This window comes from Lonchura striata, chromosome 2 (genome assembly GCF_050655825.1).
Source record: "Lonchura striata isolate lonStrDom1 chromosome 2, ASM5065582v1, whole genome shotgun sequence".
Taxonomy (NCBI): Eukaryota; Metazoa; Chordata; class Aves; order Passeriformes; family Estrildidae; genus Lonchura; species Lonchura striata.
In genome coordinates this window covers 1,272,410-1,296,092 of record NC_140704.1, presented here as the reverse complement: position 1 = coordinate 1,296,092, position 23,683 = coordinate 1,272,410, and the positions used below count along the sequence as shown (strand labels likewise).

The following is a 23,683-nucleotide window of genomic DNA, read 5'->3' as shown; positions in this document are numbered from 1 at the left end:
CCTTTTCCACCTTATCCCCTTTTCCGTGCCTCAGTTTCCCCTTCTGTCCCTCATTTCCCCCTCACCGTGCCTCAGTTTCCCCTTTTCCCTTTTCCGTGCCTCAGTTTCCCCTTCTGTCTCCCCAAAGCCGGGCGCTGTCTCCAAAGGGGAAACTGAGGCACGGCCGCCCGTGCCCTCATTCCGGTTCTCCCGCAGGCGCGGCGGCGGCGCCGCTCCCCGCGGGGGCCCCGCCGGCCCCGGGCACCGCCCGGGTGACGCCGCCGGCGCCGGGGGCGCCCCCCGAGCCCCCCGGGGACATCATCCCGCTGTACTGCGCCCTCCTGGCCGGCCTCGTCCTGGCGCTCGTGGCCTACGTGGCCTTCAAGTGGTGAGCGCGGGCTCGGGGCCCCCGGTGTCCCCGCTGTCCCCCCAGTGTCCCCCCGGTGTCCCCCCGGTGTCCCCCGGTATCCCCCCGGTATCCCCAGTGTCCCCCGGTGTCCCCCGGTATCCCCCCGGTGTCCCCCGCTGTCCCCCCGGTGTCCCCCGGTGTCCCCCTGGTGTCCCCCGGTGTCCCCCTGGTGTCCCCCGGTATCCCCCCGCTGTCCCCCGGTGTCCCCCGCTGTCCCCCCGGTGTCCCCCCGGTGTCCCCCCGGTATCCCCAGTGTCCCCCCGGTGTCCCCCCGGTGTCCCCCGGTGTCCTGCAATGTCCTCGGTGTTCCCCCGGTGTTCCCGGTGACCGCCATGTCCCCCGATGATTCCCGGTGACCCCCGGTGTCCCCAGTGTCCCACCCGGTGGCCCCCGGTGGCCCGGGGTGTCCTCGATGTCCCCTGGTGTCCCCTCCGGTGTCCCGCAATGTCCCCCGGTGTCCGCACTGACCCGCGGTGTCCTCGATGTCCCCCGGTTTCCCTGGTGTCCCCAGTGTCTCCCCGGTGTCCCCCCGGTGTCCCCCGGTGTCCCCCGATGATTCCCGGTGTCCCGCGGTGTCCCCCGGTGTCCCCGGTGACCGCCACGTCCCCCGATGATTCCCGGTGACCCCGGTGTCCCCAGTGTCCCACCTGGTGTCCCCCGACGTCCCCCCGGTGTCGCCCGCTGTTCTCCATTTTCCCCCGGTGTCCCCCCGGTGTCCCCAGTGTCCCACCCGGTTTACCCGGTCTCCCCCGGTGTCCCCCGGCTTCCCCGGTGTCCGCACTGACCCTCGGTGTCCCCGGTGACCCCCGGTGACTGCGGTGTTCCCGGTGCCCCGCGCTGTCCCCCGGTGACCCGCGCTGTCCCCCAGTGTCCCCCGGTTTCCCCCGGGTCTCCCAGTGTCCCCCGGTGTCCCCAGCGTTCCCTGGTGACTCCCGGTGTCCCCCGATTACTCCCGGTGTCCCCGGTGATCTCCGCTGTCCCCGGTGTCCCCAGTGTCCCCCGGTGTCCCCGGTGATCTCCGCTGTCCCCGGTGTCCTGCAATGTCCCGCGGTGTCCCCGGTGTCCCCGGTGACCCCCGGTGACTGTGGTGTTCCCGGTGCCCCGCGCTGTCCCCCGGTTTCCCCCGGTGTCTCCCAGTGTTCCCTGGTGACTCCCGGTGTCCCCCGATTACTCCTGCTGTCCCCGGTGTCCCCGGTGTCCCCGGTGCCCCCCGGTGTCCCCGGTGTCCCCGGTGTCCCCGGTGCCCCCCGGTGTCCCGCGGTGTCCCCGGTGTCCCCGGTGCCCCCCGGTGACTGCGGTGTTCCCGGTGTCCCGCGCTGTCCCCCTGTGTCCCCCGGTTTCCCCCGGTGTCCCCAGTGTTCCCTGGTGACTCCCGGTGTCCCCCGATTACTCCCGGTGTCCCCGGTGATCTCCGCTGTCCCCGGTGTCCCCGGTGTCCCCGGTGTCCCTGGTGACTGCGGTGTCCCGGTGGCCGCAGCTGGGGCACCTGCCGGAGGAAGCGGCGGCTGGACAAGGCGCGGGACGCGGCGGACGCGGAGAAGCCGCGGGGGGACGGCGGCACCGGCCCCGAGAGCGCCGGCCCGGAGCGGCCCCGGCCCCGTGAGCGCCCCGGGACCGCGGGCTGGGGACAGCCGGGACCGGGGACTGGGGACAGCCCCGGGATTGGGGACAACTGGGACCGGGGACTGGGGACAGCCGGGACCACGGGCTGGGGACAGCCGGGACCGGGGACTGGGGATTGGGGACAGCCGGGACCGGGGATTGGGGATTGGGGACAGCCCCGGGATTGGGGACAACCGGGACCGGGGATTTGGAACAGCTGGGACCGGGGATTGGGGACAGCCCCGGGATTGGGGATTGGGAACAGCCCCGGGATTGGGGACACCCAGATCTGGGGAGGGTCAGGGTTTGGGGACACCTGGGACGGGACAGGACGGGATGGGATGGGATGGGATGGGATGGGATGGGATGGGATGGGATGGGATGGGATGGGATGGGATGGGATGGGATCAATGGGATGGGATGGGATCAATGGGATGGGATGCGATGGGATGGGATCAATGGGATGGGATGGGATGGGACGGGATGGGATGGGATGGGATGGGATGGGATGGGATGGGATGGGATGGGATGGGATGGGATGGGATCGATGGGATGGGATCGATGGGATGGGATGGGATGCGATGGGATGGGATGGGATGGGATGGGATGGGATGGGATGGGATGGGATGGGATCAATGGGATGGGATGGATGGGATGGGATCAATGGGATGGGATCAATGGGATGGGATGGATGGGATGGGATCAATGGGATGGGATGGGATGGGATGGGATGGGATGGGATGGGATGGGATGGGATGGGATGGGATGGGATGGGATCAATGGGATGGGATGGGATCAATGGGATGGGATGGGATGGATGGGATGGGATCAATGGGATGGGATGGATGGGATGGGATCAATGGGATGGGATCAATGGGATGGGATGGGATGGGATGGGACGGGATGGGATCAATGGGATGGGATGGGATCAATGGGATGGGATGGGATGGGATGGGATCAATGGGATGGGATGGGATCAATGGGATGGGATGGGATCAATGGGATGGGATCAATGGGATGGGATGGGATGGGATGGGATCACCGAGCCCCCGGATGGGGTCGGGGGTCCCCAGCACCTCCCGGGGGTCGCGAGCCGCCGCCACGCTCGGTCGGTGCGTCCCGGGTGGGACCGCGGGTGCTGAGCCCGCCCCTCCCCGCAGCGCCCGCCGAGGCTCCCGCTCTGCTCCCGGGCTCGCCGCGGCACCGGGAGGAACCGGGAGAGCCGGAGCCGCTCCCGGAGCCCGCGGCGGCCCCGGGGGACGCCACCTCCGCCGTGTGACACCGCCGGGACACCGCGGCTGGCCCCGCCGGCGCTCCCCTTCCCCATGGATTTGTTTCTTTACGTGGGTTTTGTACTTTTTTAGGGATTTTAGGGGGGCGGGACTTTGGTGGCCTGGGTGGGGGCATTAAACGTGTCACTGGGTGCCACCAGGGTTTGTGTCCTCGGGTGTCTGTGCGTCCCCTCAGGTGTTGCAGGTGCCACCAGGTGTCCATGTGTCCCTGGGATGTGTCCCTTCAGGTGTCCCCAGTATTCCAGGTGTCCCTTCGGGCGTTTGTCCCCAGAATGTGCCCCCTTGGGTGTCCCCAGTGTCCATGGGATGTGTCCCTTGCGGTGTCCCCCTGGAATGTTCCCCCTCGGGTGTCCCAGTGTCCCCAGCTGTCCCCGAGTCCCCTTGGGGGTGTCTGTGTGTCACCAGGATTTGTGTCCTCGGGCGTTTGTGTGTCCCTAGGACGTGTCCCAAATGTCCCCAGGTGTCCCTTTTGTCCCCAAGAGGTGTCCCTGCATCCCTGTGACATCCCCTCAGGTGTCCGGGCTGGGTGTCCCCAGGGAGGGTGGCACCCCTCAGGTGTCCCAGTGTCCCTGGGATTTGTGTCCCTGGGCCTCCAGGTGTGCCACCAGGACACATCCTGGGGTGTCCGTGTGTCCCAGGCGTGGGTGGCCTTGGCAGGAGGAGGGGACACCCAAATGACCCCAAGGCAGGTGGCACTGGGGACAGAAAAAGCCATTTTTAACCCCAAAAAGGCTCCCAGGTCACCCCAAACTTCCTTTCCCAGGGAGTCCAGATTCCCGGGAATGCTGAGGGTGACAGGAGGTCCTCAGGGGAGAGGGGACATCCCCAGCCAGGTCCCCCTTGTGGCCCTGCCCAGCATCAATTCTGGGGTTTGGGTTGTTTGTTTTTTATTCTTTTGATTTTTTATTTTTTTCTCTTTTTTTTTTGCTCTTTTTTTTTTTTTTTTTTACATACAAAGTTCCGTAAAAATTGGATAAAGTAAAATGCTCGAAGCAGTAAAATCAATCTTATCAACATGGCCAGAAATCTGCAGTATTTACAGGGAAATGGAGGAAACCTCGCAGAACCAAAAGTTAAAAACCAAGGAAACAACCAAAGAGGGGGAAAAAAAAACAAAAAAAAAAAAAAAATATCCGGGAATAACTCCCAAATTCTGCCAAACGCTCCCGTGGGATCGGCACGTTTGGGGCTGAAAGCAACGGTGTTGGGGGGGAAAAAAGCAAATTATTATCAATATATTCACATATACGTCAAAATATAATACAGAGCTTGGGAGCAGCGCCGGGAGAGCCGGGCTTGGGAAAGCCTGGATCAACAAAAACAGGCTTGGGAAAGCCTGGATCAGCAAAAACAGGCTTGGGAAAGCCTGGATCAGCAAAAACAGGCTTGGGAAAGCCCAGCTCGTCCTCCTCAGCGACGGGAACCAAGTTTGTTTTCCTTAAAAAACCAAAAAATCCATTGTCATAATAATAATAATAATAATAATAATTAATAATAATAATAATAAATTCACAGGTTGGTGGCTCGGGAGGGCCGGGGCTGATTCCAGGGGCTATTCCAGCTCCGTGTCCTCTTTGGGCTTGTAGAGGATCCCGAATTTCTGCATGTACTTCTTGATGTATTCCTTGGTTTTGTGTTTGACGTTCTCGTTGCACTCCAGGTCCTCGGGGTTCTTGCAGTATTTGAGCTCCTTGTTCATCACGCCGTGGGTCAGCTGTGGGAATGCCACGGGAATGTCACGGGAATGCCACGGGAATGTCACGGGAATGCCACGGGAATGCCACGGGTCACTCCCAAAATTCCCACCAATCCCAGACCTGGCACCCCCAGGCTACTGTGCTCCTATTTCCCAAATACTTCCTCTTCTTCCCAAATATTCCCTGAGCCGTTGTCATCCTATCCCCCAAATATTCCCTAAATACTTGGTATTATTCCCTCAATATCTGCTGTTATTTTCCCAACATTCCCAAGCTGTTTTCTTAATTGTTCCACAAATATTCCCTCTCATTTCCAGGTACTGCCCAAGCTATTGTTATATTGTTCTTCAAATGTTCCCCAGATATTTCCCAAATTCTTCTCAAATGCTCCCCAAGCATTCCCAAACATTCCTCAAATGTTCCCTAAATATTCCTGAAATATTTGGTAGTGTTCCCCAAATAACTGCTATGTTTTCCAAACATTCCCCAAGCTATTTTCCTATTATTCCCCAAATATTCCCTGTTATTTGCAGATACTGCCCAAGTTATTGTTGTTTTATTCTCCAAATGTTTCCCAAATATTCCTCAACTATTTACCAAATATTCCTGAAATATCTGGTAGTGTTCCCCAAATATCTGCTATATTTTCCAAACGTTCCCCAAGCTATTTCCCTATTATTCCCCAAATATTCCCTGAGCTGCTGTCATATTATCGCCCAAATCCTTCCTGTTATTCCCCAAATATTCCCTAAATATTTACTATTGTTCTCCCAATATCAGCTGTTCTTTTCCAAACATTCCCAAGCTATTTTCCCATTACTCCCCAAATATTTCCTGTTCTTTCATATTACTCCCTAAATTATTTTTCTGTTACTTCCCAAATTTTCCCCAAATAATTCCTAATACTCAATCTGCTATTACTTTCCACGTATTCCCTAAATATTTGCTATTGTTGTGCCAATATTTGTAATTCCCCAAATACTTCCTTTTATTCCCAAATAGTCCCTAAATTATTCTTCTATTTTTGCCCAGATATTCCCTAAATATTTGCTTATTCCCCAAATATTCCCTAAATATCTCCTATTATTCCTCCATATTATTTACCTATTATTTCCCAGTTATTTACTATTATTGCCCAAATATTCCTTGTTATTCCTCATCCCTGTGTCCCTACAGCCACCAGATCCCTGTGTCCTGGACTTTCCGTGTCCTGGTGTCCCACATCCCCATGTCCCTGTGTCCCCATGTCCCTTTATCCCCGTGTCCCCATGTTCCTATGTCCCCTCATCCCTGTATTCCCAAATTCCCATGCTCCTCACGTTCCCAACTCCTTGAACCCCGTGTTCCTGTGTCCCCATATCCCTCTCTCCTGGGTGTCCCCATGTCCCCACATCGCCGTGTCCCTGCTCCCCATGTCCCTATAACCCTCATGTCCCCTCTTCCCACATTCCAGTGAACCTGCAGCCTCCATGTCCCCAAGTGCCACATTCCATGTCCCTGTGTCCCCATTTCAGCATCCCCGTGTCCCTGTGCTGCCATGTCCCACATCCCACTGTCCCCATGTCCTTGTATCTGTGTCCCCATGCCCCACATCCCAGTGTCCCCATGTCCCCACATTCCTGTGTCCCCATGTCCCACATCCCACTGTCCCCATGTCCCTACATTCCTGTGTCCTCATGTCCCTGTACCTGTGCTCCCATGTCCCACATCCCTGTCCCCGTATCCACTGTCCCTGTCCCCACATTCCTGTGTCCCCATGTCCCTGTATCCGTGTCCCCATGTCCCACATCCCAGTGTCCCTCTGTCCCCACATTCCTGTGTCCCTGTGTCCGTGTATCTGTGTCCCCATGTCCCACATCCCCATGTCCCTGTACCCCATTTCCCTGTACCCCATGTCCCCACATTCCTGTGTCCCCATGTCCCTGTATCTGTGCTCCCATGTTCTACATCCCACTGTCCCCATGTCCCTGTATCCATGTCCCCATGTCCCACATGGCACTGTCCCTCTATGTCCCCACATTCCTGTGTCCTTGTATCCGTGTCCCCATGTCCCACATCCCACTGTCCCTCTGTCCCCACATTCCTGTGTCCCCGTGTCCCTGTATCGGTGTCCCCATGTCCCTGTACCCTCCATGTCTCCACATCCTATGTCCCCGTGTCATGCGTGTGACCACGTCCCCGTGTCCCTGTATCCATGCCGCCATGTTCCCATTCTCCTCGTGTTCCCGTCTCCTTGTGTCCCATGTCCCCGTACCCTGCACGTCCCCACGTTCCCGCATCCGTGTCCCCGTGTCCCCCCACATTCCCACGCTCCCACCTTGCGTGCCAGGTGTTTGAAGTCCTCGGTGGTGGTGATCCGGCCCACCTTGCAGTCGGGCTTCCGGTAGGGATTCAGGCACTGCACGATGAACTGGGACATCTGCGGGACACAGCGCTGGATCCACCCCCTGCTGCCACCACCCCATCCCACCTACAGCCCCATCCCATCCCATCCCATCCCATCCCATCCCATCCCATCCCATCCCATCCCATCCCATCCCATCCCATCCCATCCCATCCCATCCCATCCCATCCCATCCCATTATCCCATCCCATCCCATCCCATCCCACCTACAGCCCCATCCCATCCCATCCCATCCCATCCCATCCCATCCCATCCCATCCCTATCCCCATCCCCATTCCCATCCCCATTCCCATTCCCATTCCCATTCCCATTCCCGGGGTGGGATCCCTCACCTCTTTCCTGAACACCTCCTTGCTCTTCTTGGCCAGCTCGCTGGACGTGTCGGCTTCCGCCGTCTTGGGCTTCTTGGAAGACTGGAGAGGGAACACAGGGATGGCAACGCTGCCCTGACTCCACCCTGGGGACAGAGCTCCTGTCCCACAGCTTCCAGCCCAGGGACATTCCCAGGGGCATTCCCAGCCCAACACCAGCACACTCCCCAGTCCAATCCAGATTTCCCAGCCTGATCCCAGTGAGCTCCTCAGCCCAATTCCAAGGAACTCCCAGGCCCCTTCCAGCGCCTCCTCAGCCCATTCCCAACGCCCTTCCCAGCCCAAGGCCGGCACGTTGCCCAGTCTGATCCAGGTACAATTCCCAGACAAATGCCAGCACGCTCCCAACCCAAAGCAGGGACTTCCCAGCCTGGTCCCATGAGCTTCCCTGCCTGTCCTGGTGCTCTTCCCAGCCTTATCCCAGCCTCGCTTAGCCCTGGCGATTCCCCAGTTCAATCCTGGGGAACTTTCAGGTCAGCGTCCCAGTTCATCCCAGGGAACTTCCCAGCCTGATCCAGGCACATTTCCCAGTTCATCCCAGTGAACTTCCCAGCCTGATCCAGGCACACTTCCCAGTTCATCCCAGTGAATTTCCCAGTCCAATCCCAGCCCGATCTAGCCCCACTTCCCAGTTCATCCCAGTGGACTTCCCAGCCTGATCCAGGCACATTTCCCAGTTCATCCCAGTGAACTTCCCAGCCTGATCCAGCCCCACTTCCCAGTTCATCCCAGTGAACTTCCCAGCCTGATCCAGCCCCACTTCCCAGTTCATCCCCGTGAGCTTCCCAGCCCAGTCCCGGCACGCTCCACACCCCAGTCCGGGCACAATTCCCAGCCTGATCCCAGCCCAGTCCCAGCATTTCCCAGCCTTGCTCCTGGCACTCCCCAGCTCAGTCCCAACACATTTCCCAGCCCAATCCTGGCACAATTCCCAGCACACTCCTGGCCTGGGAGGCACAGGGACCACTCCTTGCTCTTTGTTTTCTTTGGAAAAAAAAGCTGGAAAAAAAGAGCAGGAGCGGGTCCTGGGGAAGTCAGGCAGGTCCATAGTGGGAATAAGTTCTGTGGTGGTGGATTTTCCTTCAGAAATTCCCTGGAAGGGCTGGGGCTGCCCACAAGCATTCACATGGATTATCTTTAGCTACAGTCAAGATAAAGGGAATTTTCTAGGAATTTCTGGCTGCTTTCCTGAGTACTGATCCCTGATTTACTAACGGGGTAGAATCCAGCCCAGCTGCATCCCGGAGCCCATCCCTTCATGCTGCATCCACACCCACCTCCCACACGCTCCCATCCCAAACTCTGCCATCTCCTTGGAGCCTAAGAAGGGAAAAGCAGCATCCCTGCACCAGCACCATTTTCTGGGAGAGGTCTGGCATCCAGGTCATCCCAGATTGTAAGGACAGGAAGAGCAAAAGGATTTTGTTAAAGGTTTGGAAAGCCAGGGGAGGTTTCCCTTCTCCTTCTGCTCTTTGATGATGTCCCAATATTTCTTTTCATTTTAAAAATCCCACTTTTTACAAGTACTTAAAAGCTGGAAAAAAAAAGCAGGGAAAAAAAAAATCCCTTTCAATCCCTAAAAATGTGCTTGGCTGCAGGGCAGAGCTGCAGAAGGCCAGAGCAGAGGGCCGGGCTGTGAATCAGCCAGGGAGGTTTTATGGCCAGGGAGGTTTTATGGCCAGGCTCGGCCGGAGCAGGGACATCAAAGCTCAGCCCCGGGCTCGGCTGCACTTCAAAAGGCCGGGAATGGGGAGCAGATGGCTCCGGATGGCTCCGGCACCAAGCCTGCAGAGCTCCACGGAAACGTCATTCCCAAACCCCTCGTTATTCCCAAACCCTTCCCAAACTCGTCATTCCCAAACCCTTCGTAATTCCCAAACTCTTCCCAAACCCTTCGTAATTCCCAAACCCTTCCCAAACCCTTCGTAATTCCCAAACCCTTCCCAAACCCTTCGTAATTCCCAAACTCTTCCCAAACCCTTCGTAATTCCCAAACCCCTCATCATTCCCAAACCCCTTCCAAACCCGTCATTCACGAACCCTTCCCAATCCCTTCATCATTCCCAAACCCTTCCAAACCCCTCGTTATTCCCAAACCCTTCCCAATCCCTTCCCGAACTCATCATTCCCAAACCCTTCAAAAATCCCAAACCCCTCATCATTCCCAAACCCCTCATCATTCCTAAACCCTTCCCAAACCCTTCATCATTCCCAAACCCTTCCCAAACTCATCATTCCCAAGCCCTTCTCAAATCCTTCATCATTCCCAAACCCTTCCAAACCCCTTGTTATTCCAAAACCCTTCCCAAACCCATTATTCCCAAATTCTTCCCAAACTCCTCATCATTCCCAAACCCTTCAGCATTCCCAAACCCTTCCCAAACTCATAATTCCCAAACCCGCCGTAATTCTCAAACCCCTCATCATTCCCAAACCCATCATTCACAAACCCTTCCCAAGCCCCTCGCTATTCCCAAACCCTTCCCAAACTCATAATTCCCAAACCCGCCGTAATTCCCAAACCCCTCATCATTCCCAAACCCATCATTCACAAACCCTTCCCAATCCCTTCGTCATTCCCAAACCCTTCGTCGTTCCCAAACCCTTCCCAAACTCGTCATTCCCAAACCCTTCTCAAATCCTTCATCATTCCCAAACACTTCCAAACCCCTCATTATTCCCAAACCCTTCCCAAACCCTTCGTAATTCCCAAACCCCTCGTCATTCCCAAACCCTTGTCATTCCCAAACACTTTGTCATTCCCAACCCCTTCTACTGCCCCAAATCCTTCTCCATTCCCAGATCCTTCTTCATCTCCAATCCTTTCCCCACCAAATCCTTCTCCACCCCCAAATTCCTTCTCCATCACCAAACCTTTTTCCACCCCAAATCCTTCTCCACCCCCAAACCCTTCTCCATGATGAATCCCTTCTTCATCAGAAATCCCTTCCTCACCACCAACTCCTTCTCCATCCCCAAACTTTTCTCCACCAATCCCTTCTCCACCCCAAAATCCTTCCCCATCCAACCCCTCTCCACGTGGGATCAGGGCAAAAATCGGTGTCAAAATTGGCAGGGAAAGACAAGGAGGAGAAATGAAAACTTTGTTTCCAAGCTCTTCCTCGTGCCAAGGTGCCAATTCCTCCTTGGAGAATTCTTCCTAATTTTAGGCTAAAATTCCATTTTAAACTTATTTTAATATCATAACTTCCACATCAAGGCCTTCCTCCCTCACCCCTCCAAAGTGAAATCCCATAATCCAAAGGCTGCCAGGAAAACTAACACAGGAAAATCCCCAGAATGGTGCTGTCCCTGTTTTCCAGCCTCTGGAGGAGATGGGAATGGAGAAGCCACAAAGATGAGGAGAAAACCAGCCTGGGAGGGGATCAAGAAGCCAAACATTTGGGAAAACCTGGGATTCTCTTTTCCAGCAGCTCAGATCTTTCCATGGAGAACCAATCCATCCCAAATCCAAATTTTTTCCATCTAAAAGGATGCAAAACCTTCAGCATCCAGCCTGGTGTCCCTGCCAGCCTTCCCACTGGGCCACTCCCTCAGGAAAGCTGTTTTCCAAGGGAAAAACAGGATTTCAAGCGTGCTTTAAAGGGAATAGTGATCCTGGCTTCCCACTCCTCTTGTGCTTTTCCAACAAAATCCTCCCCCACAGCCTGGGAACACTGGGAGCAGCAGCAGCAGCTGTCGGACACGGTACTGGTGGGTTTAATCCCTCCTGGGTGGGTTTAATCCATCTGGGAAAGGTGTGGAGTGGGGTGGGGAGGAGGGTAAAACATCCAAGGAATGTGGCTGTAATTTCAGGGTGGAAGCATTGGAGGCAGGAGCTGCAAGCATGGGAATTCAGTGCCAGGAAAAACCCGACCTTCCGGCCATCCTGGCTCAGAAGAAAAGGAATTAAAGCTCCGGAGCGAGTAGGAACCACCTCAGCCTGAGGTCAGCCACAGCCACGGCTTATTTAGGAATGAGGGATTCGGGAAAAATCAGGGATTTTGGGATTGGAGTGAGCAACAAAGCCTGGAAGGAGCAGCCTGTTCATGTCCAGCCTGAGGTGAAGCCCTCGGATGGTCACCTCGGCCCTCAGCTCCTCTTTATCCCAATTAATGGGATAAAAGCCCACATCCATGGAAGCACCTTCCCCTGCTGCTCCCTCTGCTGTGCAGGCAGCACTGAGACCCTCACAATTCCATAGGAAAACACCTCCCAAGCTGGAAAGCACCAGCACAGATTGATTTCCCTGCTCAGAAGAGCCCAACCTTCTCCTCAGCACCTCAGTCCCATCCCAGGGATGTTCCCAAACATCTCCAAGCTGCTCTCCACCACTGAACTTCAGCTCATCCCTCCACAGCGATGCATTTCCCAGCCATTCCAGCTTCAAATCTCCCTTTGGAGCCTCCAATTAACATTTTCTTGCTCAATCCCAATATCCTTCAACAATATTTGCAACACCAAGATCCCAGAATATCAGGGAATGTCATGGTACAAAGGTGACACTGATCCAGGGATAAAAATCCTTGAAAAGGCTTCCCTGGATTCCTCTGTGGAAGCAACAGCCCCTCGGCTGAGCGGGGAGTGCCAGCTCTGAGCTCATTTTCCAATTAACTTTTTTCCAGGGAGATAAATATTTGTCCGTAATTTCGTCGGAGTGAACTCGCCAGGATTCCTGGCTGGAGCACTCGGAGGTGTTCTGGGAATGGGATTAACCCTTGGGATCCTGGCAGCACATGGAAAGACAACAGCAGCCACGTGGCATGTTCCTGGGTGCTGCAGGATGGACAACACCTCCAGGAAAATCCCAGGAATGTGGGAGCACCAGAGCAACAGAATTGATTCCTCTCTTTCCATGGATTTTCTCCAGCTTTTTAAGCAATCAGAAAGGTATGGGAAAGGCTCCTGAGCTACACCATTAGTTTGTCCTTCTTCAGTGTTACTCCCCCTTATTCCCACTTTTCTGACCAGCTCCACACAGGTAATGGAATTCTGGGCAGAACTTCCAGCTGAGCCCTGAGTGTGGCCAATGCAGCCACTCCAAAGGATCCGGGGTCACTTCTGTCCCCCTGCCACCTCCCATCCCATGGCCTATCCCAAAGATTTGTGTCCTCACCTTCATGGGGTTCTCATCGTACGTGGGGGTCCCGAGGTCCATCTCGGCCTCGTGCTCCAGGCTGGCGTCGTCCCCGGGGCTGTCCCAGGTTGGGGGATCCCACTGGGTTTGTCTGGAGGAAGGAAAACACACCACTGTCACCTCCTCAGAGAAACTGCTCATGGATTATCCCATCAGCTGGGACGCCCAGATTCCATCGGCCATCGGAATTCCTGGCACACGGAATTCACGGCCTTGCTCTTCGTTTGAAGGTTTCTAAGTTGGAGAAGGTTAAAACCAAGCAGGAAGAACAGAAGGAAAGAAATCTGCACCATTTTCTACCATGGTGACGCTGTGAGATCAAGGATGTTCATCACCAGGATGGAATTCCCAGCATGGAAAGGTGGGAACATCCCAGCAGAGAGCCCAGGGAAGGTTCAGCCTCCACCAAGGCTCCCCAGGGTCTCCTCATCTCATCCCGAGACTTCCAAACGTCACAATTCACCAATTCCTGCTCCACTGGTTTGAATTCCAGGTGTTTGAAGGTCTCCTGCTCTGCTGTGTGCCAGGGAGCAGGGAGGAATCCAAAAGGGGAGATGGAAAAGATTTATGGATGCAGGGAAATGCGTGCCAGGAGCAAGAAGTGACAGCAGGAAACTGATATGGAAGAAAATATCCCTGCTTATCCCTTCAGAGGTGGATCCTCACCCACACCTCCCATGGTGTTGGAAATTTTTAAAAAGTCCTTTTTAGAAGCATACATTAATTTTAATTTCAGGTAAATTCACAAGCATTGACCCAAAACCTGGTTCTTTCCAAAACTGATGGGAAAGATGTAGGAAAAACACTGGGAACACTGTGTCTCTTCCCATGGAGGTGGGCGCTGGGCTCTTCTCCCAAAAAACAAGCTACAGGACAGGAGGGAACGGCCTCAAGTTGTGCCAGGAATGTTCAGGTTGGATATTGGGAAAACTCCTTCATGGAAAGGCTTGTCCCTGGACAGGGGTGCAGTGCCCATCCCCGAGGGACCTCCGAGCCCTGTGGATGTGGCACTTGGGGACAGGGGTCAGCGATGCCCACACCCACCTGGTGACCACGTGGTAGTAGTAGATCTTTCCCTCAGGATCCCGGGCCGTTTTCCAGTTGGGAGGGAGGACGATGGTTTTGGGTTTGGGAGGGGAAGGTGGAGGCAGATCCAGGAGGTTGTTGGTGACCACCAGCTCTGGCTGCAAACAGCACGGAAGGGATGGAGAGAAAAGTTGTGAGGGATCACAAAAAGTGCCCTGGCAGCTCTTTATCCCACGGGAAAACCCTGCCCATCCCCTGGGATCCTCACCTGCTGGATGGGCTGGGGCTGCCCGGCTGCCACGATGGTGGTGACGGCCGTGGGGGGCTGCACGATGACTCCCTGCGGGTGAGCCGTGTAGATCTGCTGGCCCTGGATGTACTGGAGACCTGGCTGGGTGTAGCTCTGGAACATGGAATCACACTCAGCTGCTGCTCCCAAAAAAACTTTCACTGCTGGAGCGCAGCTTCCACCAGACCAGGCTGCTCCAAGCCCACCCAACCTGGCCTTGGGCACCGCCAGGGATCCAGGGGCAGCCACAGCTGCTCTGGGAATTCCATCCCAGCCCCTCCTCACCCTCACAGCCAGGAATTCCTTCCCAACATCACCCCCAGATTTTTGTACTATCATTAATTCTGGTAGCTCCAGACTCTACTTCTAAAAACCAGCGGAAGCTGAGCTCCCACATCTGTGTTTCACACATTTCCTCAGCTTTTATCCACAAATCTCCCTTCAACAGTCAAAAAAACCAAAATACTGCTGCAAGTTGCAAATTCCTGATTGGGCCAAACAACTATGGAATGAATCATCATCCCTTGATGTGTTCAATAATATCCCCCACCCCTGGATGTGTTCCATATCCCCCATCCCTGGATGTTCTCAGTATCTCCCATCCCTTGGAATGTCCAAGGCCAGGTTGGACAAGGCTTGGAGCAATCTGGGATAACAGAAGGTGTCCTGCCCATGGTAGTGGGTGGTACTGGACATTCTTTAAGGTTCCTTCCAACCCCAGGCGTTCCAGGATTCCACGATTCTCTAATTTATGCCGTTTGAAGACGGAAAACACCCTGGAACGTGCTTTCCTCCTACTCCAGGGAAGGAAGCTCCCTGGGAAGACCTAAGAAGATGCTCCAACAAGAGAAGCACAGGGTGAGTAACTCAAGTGTTTTTCCCAGCTGGTTCCCCCATCCCGTGGGGAGCTCCCAGCTGGAATTACCTGGACGATGGGCGGGGTGGTCTGCGAGTAGGGCGAGGTCACTCCGTAGACGGTCTGGCAGGTCTGGCCCTGGTAGTAGATGGCTGGTTGGGACTGGGCCGGGGAGTAGGGCTGCTGCACGGCCACGGCGGGCTGCTGGCTGGAATCCCACACGCCGTAACTCTGGCTCTGCACCGCCCCGGCCGCGGCCACCGGCAGCACGGCCACGTTGGCCTCCTGGTGCACCACGGCGTCGCCCTGCGCCACGTACTGCGGCGCGGCCGTCACCTCCACGGCGGCGGCCACGTGCTGCACGACGGGCACCGGCTGCGGGGTGCTCAGGGCCGGCTCCACCGCGTGCCCCACCAAAGTCTGGGAATGCTCGTATCCCGCCGGAGAGCACATGGAGTCCATGCTGGGCGTGGGCAGCAGCACCTTGCCGGCGTTGGGGTTGCTGGGGTCCACGTAGGCCTGCATGGGGTACCCCGGCGGGTACCCCATGAAGCTGTGGTGGGGCGTTCCGTAGCCCATGGAGTCGTAGGGAAGCGGGGATGTCATTCCCAGGTTTTGGAGCTGCTGCTGTTGTTTCTGGGCTTCCCGTTGGGCCACCTCCTGCTCGAAGAGCTTCCGGCGCTCCTCGGTGGACAGCTTGTTGCGGTCCTTGGGCCGGACTTTCTTCTTGGAAGAGGCTGGGGTGTCGTACCTGGGATAAAGGGAACAGGGAAAACGGCTGTGAGGCCTCAGGAAGCTGCAGGCCCGGGGCTCCAGCAGCAAAAGGGACAGTGGAAAACTTGGAATGCCCAACAGCAGCATGAATTCCTAAAAACATTCCCTTTTTTCCAACATTCCCTTTCTTCCATCTGAAGAGAAACACCCGCTGGTCCTGCTCATCCACAGGGAGCCAGGGATGAGCAATCCCAGTGGATTGGCCAATGTCAGCCTGGTGCTGATGGAGGTGCAAGGATGCCAAGGGAAGTTGTCTGGAGGAGCTGTTCCAGGATACCTGGAGAGGGAGGGAACATCTCCAAGAGAACCCAAGGGAAGGTCACGATCTGCAGGGTGTCCCAAGCAGGCCCTGCTGGAAACACTCTGCCATGTTTTCCCAAAGCAGGACAAACAAGGAATTTGGAAAAGGATCCCAAACAGGGGCAACTCACAACGCAGCACCTTCCCCCCCAAATTCCAGTGCTGGGGTGAGAATTCCATCTTTCCCGTGTGGGGGTTCCACATGGGAGCTGCAGACACAGCAAAGAACAAGGGAATCACAAGCAGCACATTCCTGTTTGGAATTCTGCTCGTTCCCAAACCGCAGCTTCAGCTTCAAAAAATAACGGTGTGGATGGGTTTTCTTAATTCCTTAACAGTTTTCATCCCAAAAGGCGCTGCAGCTGGAGGGATTTTTCCAGGGAATTAAAGGAGATGGGGGGGAAAAAAGCCTAAGGACTTTGATCAAAGCCCAACCAAGGAAAATTTCAGATCAAAGGTAGATATTTCCAGACGTTATGAGTGTGGTAAAACAGGGATTACAAGGAAAAATGCTTTACAGCCTTAATATAATGGATTCTACAAAGCATCCAGGATATTCTCCATATATTCTGTGTTCCCGGGATCCATTTACATATCAAAAGCATATTGCTACCAACAGATCCGCTGGAGCTGTTTCCTGGCATTCCCAGAGGAGCTGCAGGATCCACTAATGGGAACCTCATTGCCAGGAGGAGTTTGATTTCCCTAATTAAAGTCTTTCCTGGCACTGCCTGGAGAGTTTGGAAGAGAAGCAGCTGCCATGGAGGGAGTGGGAAGAAGGAAACCGAGGGTTCAGCGTTCCTTTCTCCATCTATTTGATTATTTTCCTTATTAAATCCTTGGAATAACAAAGAGGGATGCTCAGAGTGGGGAGAATGTTCCCAGAGAAGGAATTTGGTCCTTCACCGACACGGACACGGCACAGGGGGGAGAGCCAGAGCAGCAGCTGCTCACCCAAAAAAAATGCTTGTTCTGTTTAAAACAACCCCAAAAATCCAGGTTTTACTTCCTGGGGATGTTTCCAGCCTCGTTAAAGAGGGATAGATTTACATCTGTATTTTTGATCCAGATGTTTCCAACTTTCCCAGCTCAGCTCAACGCGAGGTTTCCTCGTCTGGCTGACTCGGCACCAATTGTTCCCTAATTATGGAGTGGCTTTGAAAGGGACAACAGAGAAGTGACTTCTTTAAAGGAAATTCCATGGTATTTCTGCTGCCTTTAACACGATCTCCAGTCCCTCTGAACTGCAAGACATGGAATATTTTCCTTCTCTTCATTAGGAGTCGCGTGCTCAGCAGGAGACCTGGCAGCAGCCTGCTGGGATCACAGCAGGACTGGACTGTTGTCCTTACAGGTATTTTTAGGGAACAACCACTCAGTCAAGAAAATTTTGGAGTCAGAAATCCTGGTTTGGGCACTGCTCCCTCCTGTACAGGCAGGGATTGCTCCAAGTTCAGAACAATTCCCAGCACGATGAGGGGGCAGGAGAAGGGAATGGGTTTTGAAGGACCCAGGGAACTCTTTGTATTAGGAGGGCTGCATCCTGGAATTCCGGGATTCACCATCCCTGGAAGTGTCCCAGGCCAGACTGGACAGGGCTTGGAGCACTCTGGGAAGGTGGAAGGTGTCCCCATGGCACAGGGTGGGACTGGATGGGCTTTAAGGTCCTTCCAACCCAAACCATTCCACAATCCCTAATTTCTGTGCAGGAGTTGGCACAGCTTTCCTCAATCCCCACCTCATTCCCAAAACACACCTGAAGATGGAGGTGCAGGTTATCCCAGACAAGAAGCCACCAACACCAAGGAACCACCCAACTCCCACCAGGATTAAATCACCACCAGTGTGGGAATCCAGGGCTTCCCTCTGGCTGCCCTGGGACCCTGGCAGGGGTCAGGAACCCCCCTGGACAGAGCCCCCAGAGACACTGGCTGTGATCTCTGTCCATGGAAAAGAGTTTTCAATCTTACAGGATGAATTACAAGCTCTGAGTGTTTGATATCAGTAATAATTAAGTGTGGCATGGGTGCAAAAGTCAAATTTTAGGTTTCTAGATGAGGGGTCCAAAGGGGACAAGATGGAGGAAATTGGGTGTGCCTTGTCCTTTTTCTCCTTCTTCATGCCCTCCATGTCTCACTGTGGTGTTGGCATTTTTCTGTTGGTTCAGGCTGGGGACACACTGTCCAACGTAGGTGACAGATACTGGCACGTTCTTGTAAATGCAGCCCAGGGAGTTTCTGGTATTGAATGTTTGTCACATCCCACTGAGGGCAGAGCCCCACACGCTGCCCTGCAGGACAGAGCTGGGCAGGGCAGCAGAACATGTGAGAGATCAACAGAATAAACAACCTGGAAACAGCACAGACCAATTATGGCTTCTGCTTTGGCAGTGGGGCAGAAAGACAGAGACTTTTACAACCTCAGAATCATCAATAACTCAGATTCTGACACACCAGGAGAAAACTCCCTTCTCAGGGGGCATTCCAAAGATCTCCAGGATGGTTTTTCCTGCAGGTTTTACCCACATCCCTGCAACATGGCAGCTCCCTGCCACCACTTGCCTGTCCTCCGGCCTCTTTGTGCCCCGCTCGTAGGCCGAGGACGGGGGGGACAGGGAATCTCTGCGCCTCTTCCTCTCCTTGCTCTGGCTCTGCCGCTCTGGGTCCCGCTCTCGGCTCAGGATGGGGTTCTTGGCAGTGGGGGTCTGATCCCGGAGCCCCCCTGTGTCTCTCCCACGCTCAGCTGTCGGGGAAAAAAGGAGGGAATTTTTATCATTTGGGTATTAAGAGCTCGCCTCTCTTACAAAAGGCCTCAAGTTGTGCCAGGGGATGTTCAGGTTGGATATTGGGAATATTTCTCATGGAAAACGATGGCCAGGGACAAGGTAAGGGTGGAGTCCCCATCCCTGAAGGGATTTAGAAGCCACGTGGAGGTGACACTTGGGGACACGGATCAGTGGTGGCTCTGGCAGTGCTGGGGGATGGTTGGACTCAATTTTGGAGGGCTTTTCCAAGCTCACCAATTCCATGTTTTTAATTCTAGGTTGCTCCATGTCACCCTCAGGGCCCCATCTCTCCCCACCCACCACTCAGATCCTCCCTATTCCCAGGAGGAGCAGCTATGGAGGCAGAACATCCCCTGACATTCCCAGCTGGGAAAATGAAGCAGTTTCACGGGAGCAGAGGAAAACATGGGAAAAGGTGAGCACTTACCACTGCTCTCCTTTTCTGCTTGGCTCTTCTTCGGGATGCGATAAACCTCCTGTGGAAAAACCAGGAGCAGGGTCAGAATTCCAGCTGCTCCCAAAACCACCCCAAACAGCCAAGAATCCCATAAATCACACATTTACAAGAAACCACCAGAAAAGGGTGCCTTGAAGGAAAGTTCTGGGGTTTTTGTGGTGCTTTCCATATATTTCCTCTGCTCAGTGTTTGATTTTTCATGGATCTCAGTGGGATTTTGGGCCAAGAGCTCCGGGCAGAGCTGTAGGGTCCTACACCTTCCAAGGTGGTGGAAGAGTGTTCCAGCAGCAGCTCCTGCTGTCCCTGTCCTGGTCTCCAAGGAAATTTGAGATAACCCAGCAAGGAGCAGGGAGTTGGCTGGGTGATCCCAACAGATCCCCTCTGACTGGAGACATCCCACGGCTCTGTGACCCTGGCTCTGGTGGCCAACATCTGCTCCCCCTGCTCAGGGACCATCCCTGAGCTTCTCCCAGCTCAGCCTCACTGGGGACAGGGTCACACTTCCATGATGTTCCCAAGCTCTGGTGTTTGATGTGGGAGCATCCCAAGGGAAATGAGCAGGAGGACCAGGCCTAGCTCTGAGTGGCCTCTTTGACCAAAGGCCCTGCTGAGATCAAACCCCAAAGCCCACCACGTCCTCAACAGCAGCAAACCCCAAACCCTCTGCTCATCCAGCTCCTCTCCAGCACAGGGAAAACCTGGAGCTGCTGGAAGTGAATCCAGAGGAGGACCTGGAGCTGCTCCAGGGCTGGAGCCAGGCTGGGAGAGCTGGGAATGTTCACCTGGAGAGGAGAAGATCCAGGGAGAGCTCAGAGCCCTGGCAGGGCCTGGAGGGGCTCCAGGAGAGCTGGAGAGGCACTGGGGACAAGGATGGAGGGACAGGACACAGGGAATGGCTCCCACTGCCAGAGGGCAGGGATGGATGGGAGATTGGGAATTAGGAATTCCTGGCTGGAATGGAATTCCCAGAGCAGCTGGGGCTGCCCCTGGATTATCCCTGGCAGTGTCCAAGGCCAGGCTGGAGCAGCCTGGGACAGTGGGAGGTGTCCCTGCCATGGCAGGGGTGGCACTGGATGGTCCCAAAGATCCTGGCAGCTCCAGGTGGAGATGGCACCGTGGGAAGAAAGGGAAGAAGAGCTGGAAATGAGGATCAGAACTTCCCTAAGGTGCAGGTTTAGCACAACATCCTTGTTAATCCCCCCTGGATTGGGCAGGAACAGCCATTCCCACATCACTGGAACCAACTGTGCATCCCTCCAAGTAAGAAATTAGGTTGATTAGCACCTTTCCATGCTCCTTAGATTTTTAATTGGAATATTCTGGCATTCCCAATGTAAATCCCATTTACCCCAGTGTTGCTTATGATCCTACAGACGTTTTGCAGCATTCCTGACTATCCAAGTACTGGAAGGTTGGGGAAAAAAGCTCATTTTTGTTTAACTCCAGCTTCTATCAAGCCCTTGCTCTGTTCCCTTCCTGAAGGAATACAGAATTCCCAAGAATTCCCAGTTACTTCCAGCAGAATGTGATCAACCAGCTGGTTTATCCCTGATGGGAGCATCCCTGCTGGAGCAGCAGCTGCATCCCAAAAAAACCCCAGCATTAAATCATAAAGGAGAAGCTCAGTTTAACACAAATAAATTGTTTTGGGGAGCTCTGCTGACATTCCAGCTTTCCCAGAGCACTATCCCTAAAATATCCTTTCATTTAGGCCCTGGATGAGGCAGGGGGGTGAAGGCTGTTCCAGTTGGGAATTTAAAGCTTCCACATATTCAGAAATGTGGCGTTTACTTTGACTTGACTCGCAGATTTTACACCTCTTTTTTAATGTCTTCTTTTTTTAAAATTCCTTGAGTTTTTAAAGCTGTTTGGGAATTAATTAATGGGTGGCTCAGGGGGCTCATTAGCAACGTGTCCACCCCCAGCACTGGCTGGGCTAAACATGAGAATTTCCTTTAGCAAAAAAAAAGGGAAGGAGAAGAAACCCTGTTGTGGTTTGTCCACGAGGCAAAACCACTTCAAAAGTGCTGCTGCTGGCTATAAAAATAGAGATTTGGGCCAAGAGTTTTAGGTTTTTAAAGATATTTTTGCTTTTCTCTGGAGCCCGAACACACCACATGGAGCTTGAAGCATCTTCAAAAAAGAGAGGCATTGAAATTCCCAAAAAAATGCCCTTCAAATTAAAGTTTTTAAAATTTATTTATGTGTTTGCTATGGGGTACAATACGCCAAATCCATTTTTTTTAGATGAAATGGGGTAGGGAGGGATACAAGATGAGCCCATAATTATGTACGATTTATATATTTATAAATGCTGTAATCCATATAATGGAATTATGGAATCGTGGAATGGTTTGGGCTGGAAGGACCTTGGAGCTCATCCAGTGCCAACCCCTACCACGTGCAGGGAACTTCCCACCAGGCAGGCCAGGTTGCTCCAAGCCCCATCCAGCCATAATCTATGGATTTAATTTTATTTTCCTACGGAATTCCATAGCTATGGATGGCAGGGATGACTCTGCCTCTCTCTACCTCATGTGGGACGGAGGCGACCACAGGGGCAGGTTCTGAAGCCACAAAATCACCTTCCACCAATAGGTTTGGCCAGGTTTTTCTTTCTTTCCCACATTAAACTCCTAAAAATGTTCATTTTCAGAGCAGCACATCCCAAAAACCCCCACAAGTCTACCCTGGATGCTCCCAGGGGGAATGAGGAGCCACCAAGGAACGGGATCGTGGATGAACTGCCCGGAGCAGAAGGACAACACAAGTGTTGGGAAGAGCTAAACTACACCAAGTCCTCAGCTCCTAAAAAAGATCTGTCCCATTAAAGAGCAGGATGGGGATGGAAAATCACCGGGAAAAGTGGGAAGAGAGGGAGGATAAGGAGCACCTGGAGAAAGGGGACTCGGCAATCCTAGCACTGCCACTCCTGCCTTGCTGTAGCTTCACCAAGACATTGGGGGAGCCCACTCCAGCATCCATCCCAACAAAGTGGCCAGCCCTAAAAAGTCCAGGAAGCCCAAAATCCAAGTTAATCATGAGCAGGGAGTGAGCTCCGTGCTGTTGGAAACTCCAGCTCCACTCAATGGAGCCTCCAGCATCCATTCCATGTGGGAAGATGGAGGCAGCAAAGGCTTTGAACCAGGAACAAACGGAGGGATTTGTGCAAATTGCTCCATGAAAAGCAGATGGTGGTCAGGCCAGGCTGGGGAAACTCCCAAGAAAAGCTCCCAGTTTTATTTTTGGAAACGGAAGCTGCTGGCTGGGAGCTGCAGAATTCCTCAATCAACGCGACCGCCGCTAACGGGCTCCAAATGGCTCCCGAGCTCCCAGCACGACTTTGAAGGGATTGCACGGAAAATTAAATGCAGAAGGAAAAGTGACACGAGTCTGTTCGACACAAAAGAGGAGGAAAAAATGGGATTGAGGCTGTCCAGCCTCAGGCACAACCCAGCCTTGGCTTGGGAAAGGGAAGAGAGCTGCAGGATGGAGTCATGACTCCAAGGATTCTGCAGTGGGAAAGGAAGATTGTGTCTTGATAGAACCTTCTCCAAAAATCTGTCCCTCAGCTGCCAGTCATTCCTGAATTAATGCTTTGACTTTATGAACTTGGAGGTCTTTCCCAACCTTAATGATTCCGTGAGTTTATTCTATGAGTTTGTGAAGTTCTGTTGCCTTGTCTAAGGAACAACGCAGCCAAATCCATCCCCTACCAGGCTGGATGCTCTTCCCTCCCTTCCTCTCCCCTCTCCTCTTTTTCCCTTGCAGCTCCAATGTGACCCCAAGGGACGGAGCAGAGCAAGAGGAGGGACCAACACCATGAAATCCCTGCTTGAAGGCCAGAAGATCCCACAGCAAATCACAGCCTGGCTGCTCCCCAGCCCTATTGTTTCCCCCAACTATTCCTTGCTCTGAGTTATAACAAATTATAAAATTCCTGATGAAAACATGGGATGTGCATGCCGGAGCCAGGCACTCCAGGATGGCTTCACTGGGAAAGGGACAGGCAAGAGCAGCTTCAAGGAGCTTTACCAGGATAAACCAGAGGAGACTTGGAAAGATCATCCCAGCAGATGAAGGAAGCTCAGCTCAGCTGCCTCTGGTCACCCAAGATGTCCCATTCAGGGTGAAATGGCTTCCAGGGGAGGTTCAGGTTGGATACTGGGAAAATTCCTTATGGAAAGGGTTGTCCAGCAGTGAACAGGCTGCCCAGGGCAGTGGTGGAGTCCCCATCCCTGCAGGGATTTAAAAGCCTTGTGGATGTGGCACTTGGGGACAGGGGGCAGTGGTGGCCTCGGCAG

The 23,683-nt window shown here is 54.1% G+C and overlaps 1 protein-coding gene and 1 long non-coding RNA gene across 4 annotated transcripts in view; one reads left to right on the top strand and one right to left on the bottom strand.

Moving 5' to 3' along the window:
• Positions 1-238: 238 nt before the first annotated feature.
• On the top strand, positions 239-4,379 carry LOC146768089 (uncharacterized). Its single transcript, XR_014953199.1, has 3 exons — positions 239-367; positions 1,866-1,987; positions 3,151-4,379. It is a non-coding gene; the product is annotated as an uncharacterized LOC146768089 (long non-coding RNA).
• Positions 4,380-4,740: 361 nt separating this feature from the next.
• Positions 4,741-23,683, bottom strand: part of SETD2 (SET domain containing 2, histone lysine methyltransferase) — a 50,522-nt gene continuing 31,579 nt past the window's right edge. For 2 of the 3 annotated variants that reach the window (XM_077789996.2, XM_085572907.1), the window contains 9 exons: positions 19,350-19,398; positions 18,699-18,879; positions 15,133-15,814; positions 14,187-14,321; positions 13,937-14,076; positions 12,872-12,983; positions 7,717-7,797; positions 7,297-7,398; positions 4,741-4,996 (listed from right to left, as the gene is read on the bottom strand). In XM_077789996.2, the coding sequence (XP_077646122.2) occupies positions 4,835-4,996; positions 7,297-7,398; positions 7,717-7,797; positions 12,872-12,983; positions 13,937-14,076; positions 14,187-14,321; positions 15,133-15,814; positions 18,699-18,879; positions 19,350-19,398 (1,644 nt within the window). In that variant the 3' untranslated portion in view covers positions 4,741-4,834. Of the gene's footprint in view, positions 4,997-7,296; positions 7,399-7,716; positions 7,798-12,871; positions 12,984-13,936; positions 14,077-14,186; positions 14,322-15,132; positions 15,815-18,698; positions 18,880-19,349; positions 19,399-23,683 lie in introns of those variants that run through there. The other variant, XR_014953198.1, reaches the window with a different exon arrangement.